Genomic DNA, 17,080 nt, shown 5'->3' on the forward strand with positions numbered 1-17,080 from the left:
CGCCACTGACTATTATGCATTATTATTCCGCCCCTTGTGACATGATCTAAAACGGGTCTAGAACAGAGGGGTCTAGAACAAAGGGTTTAGAACAGAAGTTGTAATCGACATTAGTTAGTAGCAGTACTTGCGTGCTCTGCTTGCGCCATGTATGGCCTACTTTCAAGTTGACAGAGTGCATTTCTAGTTTTTATTGCTGCATTATAGCTTAACAATTATTCATTCATTATTTATTTGGTATTGGATATTGATTAAATAATACTCAATGTTGATTTGAATTTCATGCTCTAAAATGGACCTAGTTGTATTATGTTAGTTTTAAGGCTCCTTCCACGATCCCATTGCAGGTAATCGGGGAAGCGATCGCAGCGTACCCTCAGGACCTCAGGACCAACTGGGTGCGTGCTTGGCCGGGTCAAACCGTACTGTGTGTCTCACAGGTCTACTGGACCAAGAATATCCATGAAGCCTTTGCCTTGGGACAAAAGGTGGGCAAAGCCAGACCATGCACGGTCACTGTTTATTACACTGTCAAATCTTCAGAGGTTTTTTGCATGTGTAACTTGATGATTCGCAGGAAAGGTGGAAGGTGGGACAAGCTTGAATAAACAGTTAATGCATTAAAAGAATATACCAGTTGTAGCACCTGTATGGCATAAGACTGATGAGGTCAGCTTCTCATAACGATAACCTCCTACTTACCTCCAGGCCCTGGAAGACTATCTGCAGCTGAACAACAGTCAGATTGAGGACATTGTGAAGCTGGTGCGTGGCAAGCTGTCCAAGCAGAACCGCGTGACTCTGGGAGCCCTGGTGGTACTGGACGTGCACGCTAGGGACGTGATGGCCACACTAGTCCAGAAGAGCATCAGCGATGAGAATGACTTTGAGTGGCTCAGCCAGCTGCGCTACTACTGGCTGGTATGTATGTGAGATGGTGTGTTTGTGTGTGTGTGTGTGTGTGTGTGTGTGTGTGTGTGTGTGTGTGTGTGTGTGTGTGTGTGTTGTACCGTACGTGTGTAACGTACACATGCACGTGTTTTCTTCCTGGTGTCGGTGTGTCTTATGTTTTCAACTTCAGGGAAAACGGCTGCACAGATTAGCATGACACTTTCAGGGGTAGATTATCTTATTACATGTTTGTGATAATTGTGTCAAGGTCATGAAAAAGTTCAGCCATAACTTTGTCAATAATAGTTGTTAGTTAGTTAGTTAGTTATTTCAAACTTTTTGCTTGAGCTATCGAATGAAAATTGATAGGGTTCAAGATCATTGGTAAAATAATTTTACACGTAACCTAAACAGCGACACAAAAGATTTTATTTCACCTTGAGCAACATTGAAAGGTCAAACTCAAGGTCACAGTTTATTTCCAAATTTGATCAATGCCCAATATGCGTGGCTAAAGGATGGACCGGTTTTGTTGTTTTCACTGTCCTGTGTGTCCTATGAAGCACATGCTTCTAAGTGATTTAAAGCAAGGTGTGACAAATGTGTTCTCAGATGATAACACAATCACTAAACTAAACATACAAAAATCACGTGTGAAGTGAGGGGCACTCTTAGCATCATACATCATCATACTGTGCTCAGCCAATCAAGGGGCTAGCTGTGCGCTCGCCCCTCAAAAAAAGAAGATCCTGGTATTCATTGCATGTTGGCACATTTGTAACATGGCAGTTAATATTCTCTAAACTGAAGGACAGAAAACAACATAACGGTGTCTCTACCTGTGCTTCCACACAGCAGGGGGTTGACCTCTGACCTCTGACCATGCTTTATTTGCCTTCTGTGTGCAGGACAAACACCTCCAGACCAAGATGATCAATGCTGGCCTGGTCTATGGTTACGAGTACTTGGGGAATACTCCTCGCCTGGTTATTACCCCACTCACTGACCGCTGCTACCGGTAAACTACAAACCTCGGATTACACATAATAAGAGACCCCGCCTGCATAGGTCTCTGTCAGAATCACATTATTGCCCGTCATATTGAGGAGCGTGCAGGAAATTCCTAAAATTACAGTGCTTTTCAAGACATTTTCTTTTTCTTATTACTCACCTCCTGCAATGTTAATAAGGCATGGATATTTAGATTTTTAGCACTTGTGTTGTGAGAATATGAAAATGTGCAGTTGGGTTTCATAATCTCCTAAGAGATTCCCACATCTACCTTGATGTCGCCAGTGTCACAGCACTGATACACTGAATCATTTCTCACAACGGCTTGATGTAACTATTAACTAAAACTGGTGAGAGCCACACTGTCTTTTATAAGTACAATTGAAGTGTCTTTTTTTACTTGCTCAACCACAATCAGTGGTAACTCGTTACTGTAACTATGAGCTGTTTCTGATGTTTACTCTCATTTTAGTTTAATACAAAGCTGATGGCTATGTATTTTATTCTGTCTTTCGGTCTTTTTGGATACAAAATTATCTCTTGTCAGTGCCATTTTCCCCTTATAAGAGGTTGACACTGTGTAATTAGTCCATTCTGTGTAGGCCTACTGTACATGGATAATTATAATTCATTTATTTGTATAGCACTTTCCCTTACAAGGTTATAAAGTGCTTTACATAATAAGGTTGAAATTAACCATAAAGAATTAAACTGCAAAGTTAAAATGGAATAACATTCATTAAAGCAACAATAACAGACAGATTAAAACGAATTAAAACAGGCTTAAGAAGCAAAATACATTAAGAAAAGGACTTGACATGAAAGTATATTCAGACATGATTTAAAGGAAGACAACGCAATGGCGTTTGCAGTCCCCTGCATCTCCCATGTTGTAAACTATTCTTCAGGACTCTGTTTGGGGCCCTCCAACTCCATCTGGGAGGGGCCCCGGAGGGCCCGGCTGGCACGGGGAAGACAGAAACAACAAAGGATTTGGCCAAAGCTGTGGCCAAACAGTGTGTGGTGTTCAACTGCTCTGATGGCCTGAACTACATTGCTCTGGGCAAGTTTTTTAAGGCAAGTACACTAACTCTCTCTCTCTCTCTGTCTCTCAAACACACATCCAGTAGCCTAAAGTACTCTCTCTCATACACAGAGGAATTGAGTCTTCGGAGTGTAATTGTTGGTCTGACCTTCAGCTGAATAGTCGCTATATAAATATGTCTACCTGCAGAACTAACACATAGAACACTCTTATATCTTCTTGTATACTATTTCAGTATATGTGTGTGTGACTATAGTGCGTGTCCATGAACAGGGCCTGCTGTCCTGTGGAGCATGGGTCTGCTTTGATGAGTTCAACCGTATTGATCTGGAGGTTCTCTCCGTAGTCGCCCAGCAGATTCTAACTATACAGAGAGGTCTGTTTCTTTTTTCTTGTCTGTCAGTGCAATACATGCATGTGTGTGTATGTGTGTTTAGTTAACGTGTAGCTCAACCTCAGCTAAAGAAAACAATTCCTTTCTGATGAACAATGAACATATTATTTTCAAAGAATTTATTTAACCTGTTCTCATTGGGATCCATGCAGGTGTTCGGTTCAGCCACGCATGTCAAAACCTTGTACCTCAGCCTCAGGGGGTGCTTTTGCACAATACAGAATATTGCTCTTTGGATACTGCCAGTGCAAAACATGGTTGTATTCCTCATAAAAAGGCAGCGTTAACGTGTGTGTCCACCAGGCATTGCTGCCCATACTGAGATGCTGCTGTTTGAAGGCACCGAGCTGAAGTTAGACCCTTCCTGTGCTGTCTTCATCACCATGAACCCTGGCTATGCTGGACGCTCTGAGCTTCCTGACAACCTCAAAGTAACATGCGCATGCGCACACACACACACACACACACACACACTCACTCACTCACTCACTCACTCACTCACTCACTCACTCACTCACTCACTCTCTCTCTTTATTATGTGTGTGATCGTCAAAGCTGCTGTTAACCAGAAACACATTGTTCCCATTCAGTCACTGTTCAGGACGGTGGCCATGATGGTTCCCGACTACGCCATGATCGCAGAGATCGTGCTGTACTCGTGCGGCTTCGTTACGGCACGTCCCCTGTCGGTGAAGATCGTGGCTACCTACCGACTGTGCTCGGAACAGCTGTCCTCCCAGCATCATTACGACTACGGCATGAGGGCCGTCAAGTCTGTGCTGACTGCCGCCGGGAACCTCAAGGTATTTTTATTTTTCTCCCAGTTAAGTCGTTGCCTGTGTGTACTGTAGTCCCTGTCGCTGCAAACCTCCACGGGGAGGGTGTAGACAAACACATGGCTCCTTTAATACAATTCTCACTCTCTCTGACGCTTTCTTGTGCCTCTGTCATTTCAGCTGAGCTATCCAGAAGAGAATGAAGACATTCTGTTACTTAGGTCCATCATTGATGTCAATCGCCCCAAGTTTTTGGCACATGATCTGCCACTCTTTGAGGTGCGATGGATGGGGAGCAAGTTGATTGATTGATTCAATGCATCATATATGAATATGGGCAACTGGGCCCTCTGTGACCACCACAATCTGTTGATGTTTTTAAACAGCAAATGCCTTTTAACCAGGCATTTGCTTTTGCTTATCTGCACTGGCTCTATGCCTTTGCGTAATTTTTAAGTTTTTATTGTTTTGTGTGTGTGTGTTTATATCTGTTTTTAAAGCCATTTTAAGCCACTGTTATATAGTTTTTATCACTTTGAGAAGTAGTAGAGTACTATTAAATACATATGTTAGATGAACTGATGTCAGTCCATGTTTATTCATGTCAGTACATGGACCTGTGATACGCAAGGGCTGGTAAAAGTCCCTTTGAATCATATTGGTTTGCATATTTTTGCCTATGTGTGTGAGTATGTAGACATACTAGCACATCTGTGTAGGAGTATGTGCACCTCCATATGCTTCCCAGTTCCTCATTTAGAATCTCCTCCCATGTTCTCCAACCAATATCCAGGGTATCACCTCAGACCTCTTCCCAGGGGTCAAGTTGCCCAAGCCAGACTACAAGATCCTGCTGGAGGCCATCCGAGACAACAGCAAGCGACTGAACCTGCAGCTCACAGACCTGTTTGCGGAGAAGATCCTGCAGATCTACGAGATGATGATCGTCCGGCACGGCTTCATGCTGGTGGGAGAACCCTTCGGAGGCAAGACCTGCGCTTACCGGGTGCTGGCCGGGGCGCTGCGAGACATCTGTAAGAAGGTCAGCTACGCAGCTGCTGCTTTACTGCCACCTGGTGGCCTGGAGGAGGTTTTTATATCGTTGCTGTCGAGCAGAAAACGCTTACCCCGGTATCTCCATATTTTAACTTTTTGTGTTTTTGAGGGGTTTGTTTTTAAAAAATGCCATTGACAATGAAGGTAAAGTCTACGTCATATTATCCCTCATTACGTCATATTGTCTTGTTAATGGCGTTTAATTTAAGTTTGTGTTGGCACTGTTTGTTTTACATCACCATTACATCACCTAATCAACATGAGTTTAATATATTAGCGCCCCTCACTTCACACGAGTGTGATCTTTTTTAGTTATAGGTTTTAGTTTAGGAGAAAGGAGGCTCTCACAACCCTCTGGGTCTAGTGGTAAGGGGACGCAAGGAAGTACAAGGAATTTAGATTTAGGCATACAATGAGTGCAAACCAAGGTGAAATTAGTACAGGAGGTGCCATAAACGTACCCAAAAACACTTCTCCATCACCATAGAACCTTCAAATCTAACTATCCTAATTTGCATAGACAAAAGACACAACTTTGATGACAGGTTGCAAGCTCCACTATTCTTATCTAGAAAAATATATACTTTTTCTATAGTCTTGTTAATGCCAAAAGGAACCATCTTGGATCTAGGAAACCACTGTCAGCTGTGCTTGGCAAATATGTTGATAAGAAAGAGTTTCTCATTGGATTTCGATTGCTATAACATCTGGAGCTTGCAGAGGCAGGCGGACTCTGTTGTGTCAGCAGTCCGTCCTCTTTGTTTAGGGATCCATGATCAATCTTAGATGCTTTTCGTGAACTCTCCGTTCTCAGTACGAGAGTGCTTTTATCATCCACAGTGTTACGGCATGCCACACGTTTAGGCATGACAACAGTGCTCATGCTACACTGCACACCCCCGCCATGAGTCCCACTGGACTCGGAAGTGCAGAGTCGATGCGCTTTTACTATTGACCGAATGGGAGCTGGTTTGCTGTCCTCGTTAGCTATTCTTGTGCCAAAGTGTTTGATGGGGGATTCCTCCTCCTCAGCATTTCCACAGGTGTTTCGGGTTCTCTTCTGTGGAAGAAGGAGGGTCTCAAGTTTTGGAACCACAACCGAGAGGGAGGTCTTGGCAAACACATTTGGAGAGCCTGGAAATGTTTTAACCATCTTAAGTAGATGCTGTTGGCTGACCATCTTGGACTTGCGGAAGCAGATATTGGTCTGTCTATTGCGGGTGTCAGAGGTTTTCGCAAGAATGGAGGTTGGCATGACATCAAAGTCATTGTCATAGACCTGCAAGTTCAGTAGCTTGTCCTCATCGTCCCAGGAGAAAGGTCGCCGTGCTTCCAGCTTGGGGGTCTCGGGGAGGTGTAACCCACTGGGGAAGTCAAAGCCAATGCACTCAGCTTCCCGTCGTGCCTTCCTGAGGATGGCCTCGCCGTGTTCCTGCATTCGCACAGCATCCTTGTAGAAGAGTGTGTCCTTGGCGTTTGTGCAGTTGGAAATTATGAGATTGAAATCGGCTTCAAATTCCTCCAGGGTCTTGTAGCCATGCTCATCAATGCACTTCCTCATGGTGGAAAAGTCCATGGGCTTCATGATGTGTTCCAAATAGTCAGGAACCTCTTTGATTCTTGATTCAGAGAAACTTCTGTAGATGTCCTTTTCTTGCAGTTCATTTAGAACCGCCCTGAGCAGAATGTTGAATGGATTGAGCTGGACCTCTAATATTGATTGCTGGAGCTTCAGCTGTTCTCTTTTTAGCTCCTCCCTCTTCCTGATGAGCTCTAGCAGCAGGCGAGCACGGTCTAGGTTATGACGGAGATGATGCCATTCCTTCATTTTCTCCTTCACTGCTGGAACACTGTCCAACTTGCATTCCTGCGGTTGCTTTGTTTTCTGAGGCTGTGATTTGGTGGCCTGGAGCCTTCTGATTAGTGGCACGTTGTGTCTTGACTGCCTCTTAAGCACCCAATAGCTCAGGACACGCTCCACTAAAGGCCTCTTCCTCTGGACAGCCACCTGGCTGAGAATTGTATCCAAACTTGAGGCTGTTATGCTGGGTCCAGAGCTGGCAGGCACCTCCAGCTTTGGCTCTTCCTGTTTACACCTCTTTTTCTCCCATCCTTTAAACCCATCACTGCCTCTTTTCTCGCCTCGTTTGTGGTGAGCCTTGTGTTTGGAGTGAGCCTCCTCATAGATGTTGAGGGGTCTCTTGTCACAACCATCAGGTGTATGGGCACAGCAGTAAGCAGCCTTTTGTACGGTGAATGTTGTGGAGCCCAATTCTGTCACGTCTTTCACTGGCTCCATCTTCATGTAGAGGCCAGCCTTTTGAGCACAGCTGACATGAAAGGCAGTGTAACATTTGACTTTGTAGCACTGGATGCAGGCCCCTACCCCTTTCTCCTTACAGAGGTAACAGGTGAGCTTCCAGCGGGCAGGCGGGATGCTGCTGATGCCGTTGATGGGCTCGATGAAGACTGTGTCAGAGAATCCCACCTCAGGCACCCACAGGGCGCACGCCACATGTCCCCAACGATCATCATCCGTCTTCTTCAGGGCGCCTCCACGGTTAGGGCAGAAAACACACCTGGAAGGTCGGGATGGGTACTGGAGGCAATGGCGGCACAGCCACTGACCCTCTGGGATGCAGGGAACACCGTAGCACTGTTGGTGCACAGCAATGTTGCATGAATCACAGAAGAGGATCAGGTCACTGTCGGCACCATCTCCTTCCATGCAGATGCAGCATACAGCGTCCTCATCCACTAGTGACTGCGGGTCGCATTGGACCTGCATGGCAAAGTAGGACTCTTTCTCGAATCGGTCCATGAGGAATTCAAAGAGGTTGTAGGACACCTGGCTGATGCCCTCGCTCTTCCTCTTCTCATTGATCAGCTCCAGCCAGGCGCAGTCCTCCTCGTCCATGTCGTATTCCATCTCCTTGTTCAGCTCCTCCGCCGTCTTCTCTGTGTACTTGTAGTACGCCGTCTGCCTCCGAGGCACTGCTGGCAGATTGTACTCTACTACGCAGAACTTGGGTTCCAACAGTGTGCTCCCACTTCCTCGATGGTGGCCAGTGACGCCATGTGTGGCTGTCAGTGCCGCGTTCTTCTTCTGCTGGTTGTTTTGGAGGCGCACAGAGCGAACCGGAACCCGCTGTGCCTTCTCATTGTTCTCATTCTTGCTGGTGCACTCCATGATCTCCTGGGCCGTCGGGTCATTGTCGTTGATGACGTCCAGCTTGTCGTCAATGCTGAACCGGTGCACCCGGCCATCGACCTCCATCTCCACCATACGCTGTTCCTGGGTATAAGTAAGTCTCTCCTGTTTGGGCGAAGGCTTGATGGGCGAGGAGGCCCGCTTTGGCATTGCCACGTGACTATGGTGACCCTTTTTCTTCATTGTGATAGACTGTATGTTATTGAAATCAACTTCAAACAGGAGTGCCTGCAAGCATGATGGTGATGTAGCCTGTAGAGCAGCAGCAGCAGCTGCAAGTCCACATTCAGTGCGATCACACTGCGCAAGTGACATCATTTATAATCCATCTCTAAATCTGTGTGTGACTGCGTGGGTGCGTAAGTATCTGTCAGTCTGACTGTCGGGGTGTGTACTGCATATCTCCAGAACCAACCGTTTGATGGACTTTTAACTTGCTCTGCGTGCCGCAGAGGGCCTGACGGAGTGATGTGCTCAGCAGTTGTCCAGAACCACCATGCAATGGGTCTCCTTATATGGAGATCCCTGATGAAAGCATGGAATTCTGTCTGAACGTCCGACTGATGATGTCAGTAATATGACCATGATCTAATTTAGGCATAAAAGGGACACAGACAGACAGATACACAAATCTCCATATTTGGGCATAAAAGGGATTGACACAGGCAGACAGTCAGAAGTAAAATACTAAGTGTCCGTTTTATGCCCATACATGGAGATCTCTGATGTCGTCATGATGAAAACGGGTACAACAGGTACCATGGGTATTGCATACCTAGGGCATGCCATTGCTTTCTCTACTGCATGGGTCTTCAACAGGGGGTGGGGGACCCCCCCAGAGTAACTACAGGTGGTCCGCCAAATCTTTGTGTGATGGGGAACATTTGCCGAAAATAGCACATGTCTATGTATGTATGTATGTATTTACCGGTATGTATGTATTCATGTTATCGGTTTGCTGTGTGTGTGTGTGTGTGTGTGTGTGTGTGTGTGTGTGTGTGTGTGCGTGTGTGCGTGCGTGCATGTGTCCAACTAGGGTCTGATGAATGAGAACCAGGTCCAGATTACAGTCATCAACCCCAAGGCTGTCACCATGGGCCAGCTGTACGGCCAGTTTGACCCTGTCTCTCATGAGTGGTCTGATGGCATCCTGGCAGTCAGCTACAGAGCCTTCGCTGTCTCACAGGTAGTGTATGTGGTTGGTTGGTGATTGGTCCTTGGTGCGGTCAATGGTGCAAATGGGTTTCGTTTGACTTTTTTGTGTGCACCACCCTGATAAGATATATGTTAATGTCCCCACAGGGACATTTGTTCCAACTATTACCCAGGGGGCAAAGGGGGTTGACCTCCATTTGCCATAACATCAAAGGTTGTCCACCAGAAATAATATCTATGTAGGATCACAACCTATATGGACAACCCGGTAAATTCTTTGCTGGAAATCCAATATGGCCGCCACAATATTAACCCCCATTAGATATAATGGGGGTGAATAGGGCAACATTTTTTACTGAGGGATATTTCCACGAAACTTCACAGGTTGATCAATGATATAAATAAGATTTTTTTTGTACTGCAAGTTTCCATGAAATCCAATATGGCCGCCATAATATTAGCACCCAGAAAATAGGTTTGACTCTAACTTCTGAACCAGATGAGCTAGAAACGCAAACTTGGTTTCTGACCATGAGACTCAATGGAATACCTAGTTTTATTATTGGGTGTGTCTGGACCCTTATTGTGCATATTTACAAGATGGTGGCTACCCGAAATAGTGCTTTACCATGATTGTTGACTGGCTTCCTTCACTGTAGGTTTTGATCCTACGGGGATAATTATTTCTGGTGGACAACCTTTGATGTTATGGCAAATGCAGGTTTCCTAAAAAAAAGGGTGGTTTGCCCCCTGGGTATATTTTAGTAATGTAAACTGTCTAAATGCACATTTTCATGCTTTAGTTTGTACTACAAACTAACTTGTTTGTACTACAAACTAAAGCATGAATAATGTGAGCTTAATTATGTTAGTACAGTTAATGGAGCACACGTACTGTACTGGCCCCACTGCACTGGCTACCTGTGGCTTTTAGAACTGATTTTAAAATATCATTGTTTGTTTTTAAACCTTTATTGCACAAGCCTATATTGCTGATCTTGTGTCCGCTTACACCCCTGTCTCCTTATAGAGCCCAGACAGGAAATGGCTTATCTTTGATGGGCCGGTGGATGCAGTGTGGATTGAAAACATGAACACGGTGCTCGATGACAACAAGAAACTCTGTCTGACGAGCGGCGAGATCATCCAGATGTCCTCGCAAATGAGCCTGATCTTTGAGCCCATGGACCTGGAGGTGGCCTCACCCGCTACTGTAAGAAGTCTCACACAGATTGTGTGTGTGTGTGTGTGCATGCGTTAGCCTGGCTAGTGGTAATAAGCCAGACCGAATCAGCCGTTGGCAAAATAAATTGCCTGCGCGACAGTGTTGTGTGATATTACCTTATTAGCCAGGCTAGGTGTGCGTGGGTGTGTGCGTGCGCACGTGCGCATCTGCATACTTAGTACTGTATGAGTGTGTTTGTACAGAATTGCCTATGGTTGTATTTGTTTCCTGCACCAGTTTTACACCATTCCTTTGGCGGTCTCTGTTTGCCTAAAAGCTGAAATCTTTGTGTGTGAACACACAATAAATCACTTTCAACTTTATCACACTTATCTGTTTACTTTACAAAGCACTTTATAGCTAACAGCAGAGGTTCATTTACATCCCTCCATAGACAGTACTTCAAAATATATCATATGTTTGTGTTCTAGGTGTCTCGCTGTGGCATGGTCTACATGGAGCCTCACATGCTGGGCTGGCGTCCTCTGATGCTGTCCTGGCTCAACACGCTGCCCGCCGCAATCAGTGCCATGCACAAAGAACTCATCACTGGCCTGTTTGACCGCATTCTGCCTGCCTGTCTACAGCTCATCAGGAAAAACACCAAGGTACAGTACTAGAGGGAATTGAACCTCTGTCAACAAGTGGACTGTTTAAACATGTCCATGTGTGAACTATTGATGTTCAGTATTCAGTGAAAAGCTACTGTACATTCCATCACTTTATTTATTAATTTATCTACCGGTATTTATGTAACGTTTGCAACGTGGATTATAATTCCGGGTTTGGTTCAGTTCTCTCAGCCATTGGGTGTTAAATTTGTGTTTCTGTTAATAGAATTGACATTAAGGTTTAGGTTTTATTTAGAGACCATTGCAATGTAAAGGGGGCTGAATCCTTTTGTGATTTGTTTCAGGAGTTGTCCCCGACCTCGGACACAAACCTGGTCAACTCCCTGATGAACCTGATGGACTGCATGATGGATGAGTTCTGTGATGAGGCCAAGATGAACAGTATGGATGAGACGGATGTTTGCTCCTGGTTGGAGGTGAGAGGAGGGTCTGGTGCATGCATGCTTGCTCCTGGCTACAGCATTGTTCTTTTCAATTATTATTTGCCACAGCCAGTCTTCTTTACTTTCCAGAGATCACTGAAATGAGTTTTTTTTCCTATTTAAGCAGCCTAGGAACACTAAAGGATGAGCTCTTCCCTTCCCCCTCGCAGGGCATATTTGTTTTCTGCCTCGTGTGGTCGGTGGGTGCCAGCTGTGACGAGGCCGGTCGGGTCAAGTTCGACGGAGTGGTCCGAGAGGTTCTGGACGGCCCTCTGAGCAAAGAGACCAGGGCCCGTCACGGCATCCTGGCCACCGTAGAGCCTCCACCCAAACGGCTGACCGTGCCCCTGCCCACTGATGGAACAGTGTACCAGTATCGCTTCATCAAGGAGGTGGCATTTAAACCTGGAACACCTTTATGTTATACCTTTCAATCCTGGAAAAGCATCTGTGTCATTTTAGTTGTTACTATCGTCACTGTCCTGGGAAAAACCTTGTATCTCAAGTTAAAAAAATGTTTTTCCCAAACATTAAAGCCTTTCTTCATCATACAAGAGTGTTGCACAATAGTACAAGCTGCACGCTTGTAGATCGGCTTTTTCACTATTTTAACATTTTAAAGTGATAATAAAAAGGAATGGTTTCTACCCAGTTTTCAGAAAACGCTCCGGTTCTCCCTCTATCCTTTTATAACTATGGTCCTCACTCTGTTCCATGCAATGCATTCATTCCTCTTCTTTTTCCTCTTCTGTGTTCATTAGGGCCCAGGCAGGTGGGAGCTCTGGACTGACGAGTTGAAGGCAGCGCTCCCTATCCCTAAGGACATCCAGTTCAATGAGATCATTGTGCCTACTGAGAACACCGTGCGCTACACAGCCCTCATGGAGATGCTCATCACCCACCAGAAGCCCACTATCTTCATTGGTCCGACCGGCACTGGCAAGAGCGTCTACATCATAGTACGTGGTCCGTCCGTCATGTATGCCCTCAGCACCTGGTGTAAAAAAGTACTCACATTTTTGAGGGGCACTAGCTAGCCCCTCCTATATGCCCAGCCTTCCGGGTGTGTGTGAACACAGACATTGGCCGATCAACCCATAGCGATGATTTGATTGGCTGAACAAAGTACATATTGAAGATAAAAGTGAGGGCAGAAAAGTGAAGACGTCAAAAGTGATTGGCCGGAATGACATTTGTGATGATTGTCTGAGCAAGGAATTTGATGTATGATGATAAGAGTGCCCCTCACTTCACACGAGTGTGAAGTGAGAAATACTGTGGAAATACTTTGTTACAAGTAAAAGTCCGGAATAAAAAAAATACTTGAGTAATAGTTTAAAAGCATTCGTATCAAAAGTACTTAAATTACCAACAGTAGAAAGTATAGCCTGGCGCAGCCAGACTTCATCTGCCTGCACTGTAGACACAAAATTATATTCCAGACAAATGACAGAAATCATGAGGTAGATAAGGCAACTGTACTAAACCCTTTTTTCAATACTGTGTAGCAACTAGCAAGCAAATGACAGGAAACGTTTTACTCGATTGCGCGAACCCTCTGCTGTTTGGATGTTTGGATGGTTTTCATTAAATCGATTTAAATTGTCACCAGTTCTTCCTGTCTTGCTTCAGTCGCTTTCAGAGACTAAAAATAACACAAAAACACTATTTATTGTGTCAATTGTATAGTGTAAACTCTAACAAACGTTTCTAATGCATGTATGTACTGTATGTATACACACTGTATACATACAGACTAGTTAGTATACATACATGTTATACTTTATTTGTTTTGGTACTATTATACTGTAGGTCTTTACAATGAGCACTGCCCGTCTGTTTAACCCTGTGCCACGCTGCAAGCCATTTTGAAAAATCTTGAAAGGGCTACTGGTTTAGATGGCCTCAGTTCTCAATGGGTTAATTCCGCCATTTGATATCTCTTGTTTAGGACTTTCTGTTGAGACGAATGCAGAAGAGCGTCTACAGCCCGCTGCTGATCAACTTCTCAGCACAGACCACGGCTGGCCAGACGCAGAGCATCATTATGTCCAAGCTGGATAAGAGGCGCAAGGGAGTGTTTGGACCGCCACTGGGGAAGAAAATGGTCTGAGTTTATGTTGTTCATTCTTGTTATTAAGTTGTATCACGTCTATTGCACTTCTAATACATCTGTAAAAAAGTAGAGTAGTAGATTCACTGTGGATCTACTAGGCAGACTCGTCATTTTACCTTATATTATTAATAGTAAAGAAAAGTAAACTTACCTTCATGTATTTTTCTTTGCTACTACTTCTATTATTATTATTATTGCCTCTATGGCATTCATAGTTTACCTTCAAACCCAGTCAAATACGTTTGTGTAAGAGTGCCATAGAGTGCTATAGTCCTAAAAAAACCAGCTTCATGAATAGTTGCCAACAATATTTCAGCTTGTAGATCTGCTAGTTTCAGCAAGGCTTTAGGCTGTATATTTTATCGGTGTACTTATTCAAACATGCTGCGTTTTGCCAGGTGGTGTTTGTGGATGATGTGAACATGCCGGCCAGGGAGACGTACGGCGCCCAGCCCCCTGTGGAGTTGCTGCGGCAGTGGCTGGACCACCGAAACTGGTACGACATGAAGGACTGCACCATGATCCACCTGGCGGACGTCCAGATAGTGTGTGCCATGGGGCCAACAGGTGAGTCCAGGCGGAGCCTTGTGAACGTTTCCATGATCACATCCACAGATGTTCGTTATCGTCGCTGTCGGCCAGAAACAGTCAATTTTTCTACTTTTTGTCTTTTCGTAGATTAATGCCCCTACTTCATCACCCAAGTTTTGAAAAAACTATTTTCACAATAAAAAATAAATAAATAAAAGGTTTTCAAATTATTTAAAAAATATATATTTTGAACTTACAATGTTTCCGCCTGACAGCAACATTATGTTTTATTGTGCTTCTTCCTTCTGTAGGCGGGGGGAGAAACCCCATAACGCCTCGCTTCCTGCGCCACTTCAACACGGTTACCATTAATGAATTTGATGAGAAAACCATGTACACCATCTTCTCCAGGATCCTTGACTGGCATCTCCATACACGGTACATATGATTAAAATGCACTGGATAATAGTCGCTTTTGTCAAATGAATTATAAAATGTGAATAAGAATACACTGACATACTGTACTCACGTGGCAACTAAATTATATAGTATTGTAAAACAAAAGTTGGTGGACAAAAGCAGCTTTTGTTAATTTTATATTCAAAGGGCCATAGAGCACTATGGGTGAAAAACAAAGCTCAAACACTGTCAGTAGCACAATGCTCATGTTATATATGTTATTATAGCCCTTGTAAATGCTCAATTATTTGTCAAACGTACTGTAAGTCACTCATAAGAGCATCTGCTAAATGCCTAAATTTAAACAGAAAACAGAAGGCATATGAAATGCAAGGCCATGTTTTACAGCACAACAGACATCAACATGTTCTGCACTTGTTTCAATCTCTCTCTTAATAGGATTGTAATGAGTCCCTACTTGGTACTATAGTGAGACAATTACAGAGCATAACATTGTTATGGAACATTACATGCCACTGTTGCCCATGGGGGTTTTATTTGCATAAAACACCCATGAGGGCTCTCTTCAACAGGGCTGTTATGACTACAGTATAACAGTAGGACTACAGTATGTGGCACGATGCTAGTTTTTTTTCCACAACACTCTTCTTTGGCCACCATCATAACCTGATCCCAACCACATCTGGAACAGAGATGTTTGTCTGGTCAATGAACTGTATTCATTGATTGATTGATTGAAAAAAAGAAGTAGATCACAGTATGCAGAATAGGTACATTACAAACAAAAGCAGTCAATAAAGTCAATAAAACTAAATAAAACTGGTACTCTGGACACCCTATGATTCACACTTGTTTACAACAGTGTCCAGCATTTTCAATTCATCAGGAAATCATCATATAAAAGGGAAAAAACAAGTACAGTATGAGGGAAACCGGGTGTGGGGGAGTGGGAACTCAGATCAAGGTGGTCTTTAATGTTAGATCTTAGCAATTATTATAAAAATATAATAAAACATATAAGACCAACTCCACACACACTTGTAGCTCAGACCATTATACACACTTTCTATCTCCTATTGATAAAAATATTAAGATAATCAAGTAAGTTACACTAATTGTTAATTGTTAATTTTTAGTATCAATTTAGGAACATTACTCATTGTCTGTTAATTTAGGTGAGAATAGAGTCAAGCGAGTGGCATGTTTTCTATTATTTCTATTGTCAAATTGTAAATTAATCAAGCAGTCCAGCAACTCAGTGGTTTTCAAGATTTTCAGACCTGAATCCCCAAAATATTCCTATCTGAACCGGGGACTCCCCATGCACCCTGACATGCACTTGGAATGTAGGATTTGAGGCATTACATTTTGTTTGACTCTGTTCTACAGATATTTTCTTTTTTAATATTTTACATATATTTATATTATTTGCCTCTTTATTATCGTATATTATTTGACAATTTGGCCAAATTTTGAACAGTTTTTATCGTATAGTATGATAACTTTTTTTAGGTATTAAAAAGGTCTTAAAAGTACTTAAATTGTCACTTCACTGACATCTGGCCTGGGGATCCCCCCCCCCAAATCTTTTTGAGACCCCCCTGGGAGTCCCGACCCACAGGTTGAGAACCACTGCACTGACTTTCAATTACAGGTTTGACTTCCCAGAGACGTTTGCTGACCTGAGCTCTCAGATCGTCAGCGGCACCATGTCAGTGTACCAAGAGGCCACAAAGAACCTGCTGCCCACTCCCGCTAAGTCCCACTACCTCTTCAACCTGCGGGACTTCTCCCGCGTCATCCAAGGCGTCTGCCTATCGCGGCCCCAGACGGCTGACGAGCCCGCTGCCATTAAACGGCTGTGGGTGCATGAGGTAACGTTTTAATATCAACAAACGGATTGCAATTAGTTCTTCAAACATGAAAGCGTGTAATGCATCATGGTTGCAATGCATATAGACATTGTGATGGGAAAATGTTAATCAAAGTGCTTTTTTATCATATTGTTTTGGGCTTTTCTGCCTGATAGTTACAATGTACAGTATAGTGACAGGAATCGAGGAGAGAGACAGGGAGAGACACAAAGGAACCCACGACTCGCTGTGATGAAAACATCACTCCTGTGTGAGCCGAGGGATGCTCTTAACATCATACGTCTCATTGCGAACGCAGTGAGCACTTACTATGAGACCTAG

General features: G+C 44.0%; 2 protein-coding genes across 2 annotated transcripts in view; one reads left to right on the forward strand and one right to left on the reverse strand.

Moving 5' to 3' along the window:
• Positions 1–17,080, forward strand: part of dnah7 (dynein, axonemal, heavy chain 7) — a gene marked incomplete at both ends in the record, with an annotated part of 55,199 nt that overhangs the window by 13,471 nt on the left and 24,648 nt on the right. Inside the window, 19 exons of the mRNA XM_080770509.1 lie at positions 348–488; positions 709–921; positions 1,800–1,909; positions 2,811–2,979; positions 3,221–3,323; positions 3,645–3,772; positions 3,932–4,144; positions 4,298–4,396; positions 4,911–5,159; positions 9,421–9,570; positions 10,570–10,752; positions 11,196–11,372; positions 11,681–11,812; positions 11,989–12,210; positions 12,580–12,777; positions 13,770–13,925; positions 14,333–14,501; positions 14,777–14,903; positions 16,540–16,759. Coding sequence (XP_080626635.1) covers positions 348–488; positions 709–921; positions 1,800–1,909; positions 2,811–2,979; positions 3,221–3,323; positions 3,645–3,772; positions 3,932–4,144; positions 4,298–4,396; positions 4,911–5,159; positions 9,421–9,570; positions 10,570–10,752; positions 11,196–11,372; positions 11,681–11,812; positions 11,989–12,210; positions 12,580–12,777; positions 13,770–13,925; positions 14,333–14,501; positions 14,777–14,903; positions 16,540–16,759 — 3,159 coding nt within the window. The remainder of the gene's footprint in view (positions 1–347; positions 489–708; positions 922–1,799; positions 1,910–2,810; positions 2,980–3,220; positions 3,324–3,644; positions 3,773–3,931; positions 4,145–4,297; positions 4,397–4,910; positions 5,160–9,420; positions 9,571–10,569; positions 10,753–11,195; positions 11,373–11,680; positions 11,813–11,988; positions 12,211–12,579; positions 12,778–13,769; positions 13,926–14,332; positions 14,502–14,776; positions 14,904–16,539; positions 16,760–17,080) is intronic.
• On the reverse strand, positions 5,457–8,567 carry LOC308319505 (bromodomain-containing protein 1-like; the record flags this gene model as incomplete). The annotated part of the gene is made up of 2 exons (XM_080769610.1): positions 5,457–5,533; positions 5,879–8,567. The coding sequence occupies 2 exons, from the start codon at positions 8,565–8,567 to the stop codon at positions 5,457–5,459; spliced, it is 2,766 nt and encodes a 921-aa protein (XP_080625736.1).

Source organism: Protomyctophum bolini (genome assembly GCF_963924005.1).
Source record: "Protomyctophum bolini genome assembly, chromosome: 8".
Classification (NCBI taxonomy): Eukaryota; Metazoa; Chordata; class Actinopteri; order Myctophiformes; family Myctophidae; genus Protomyctophum; species Protomyctophum bolini.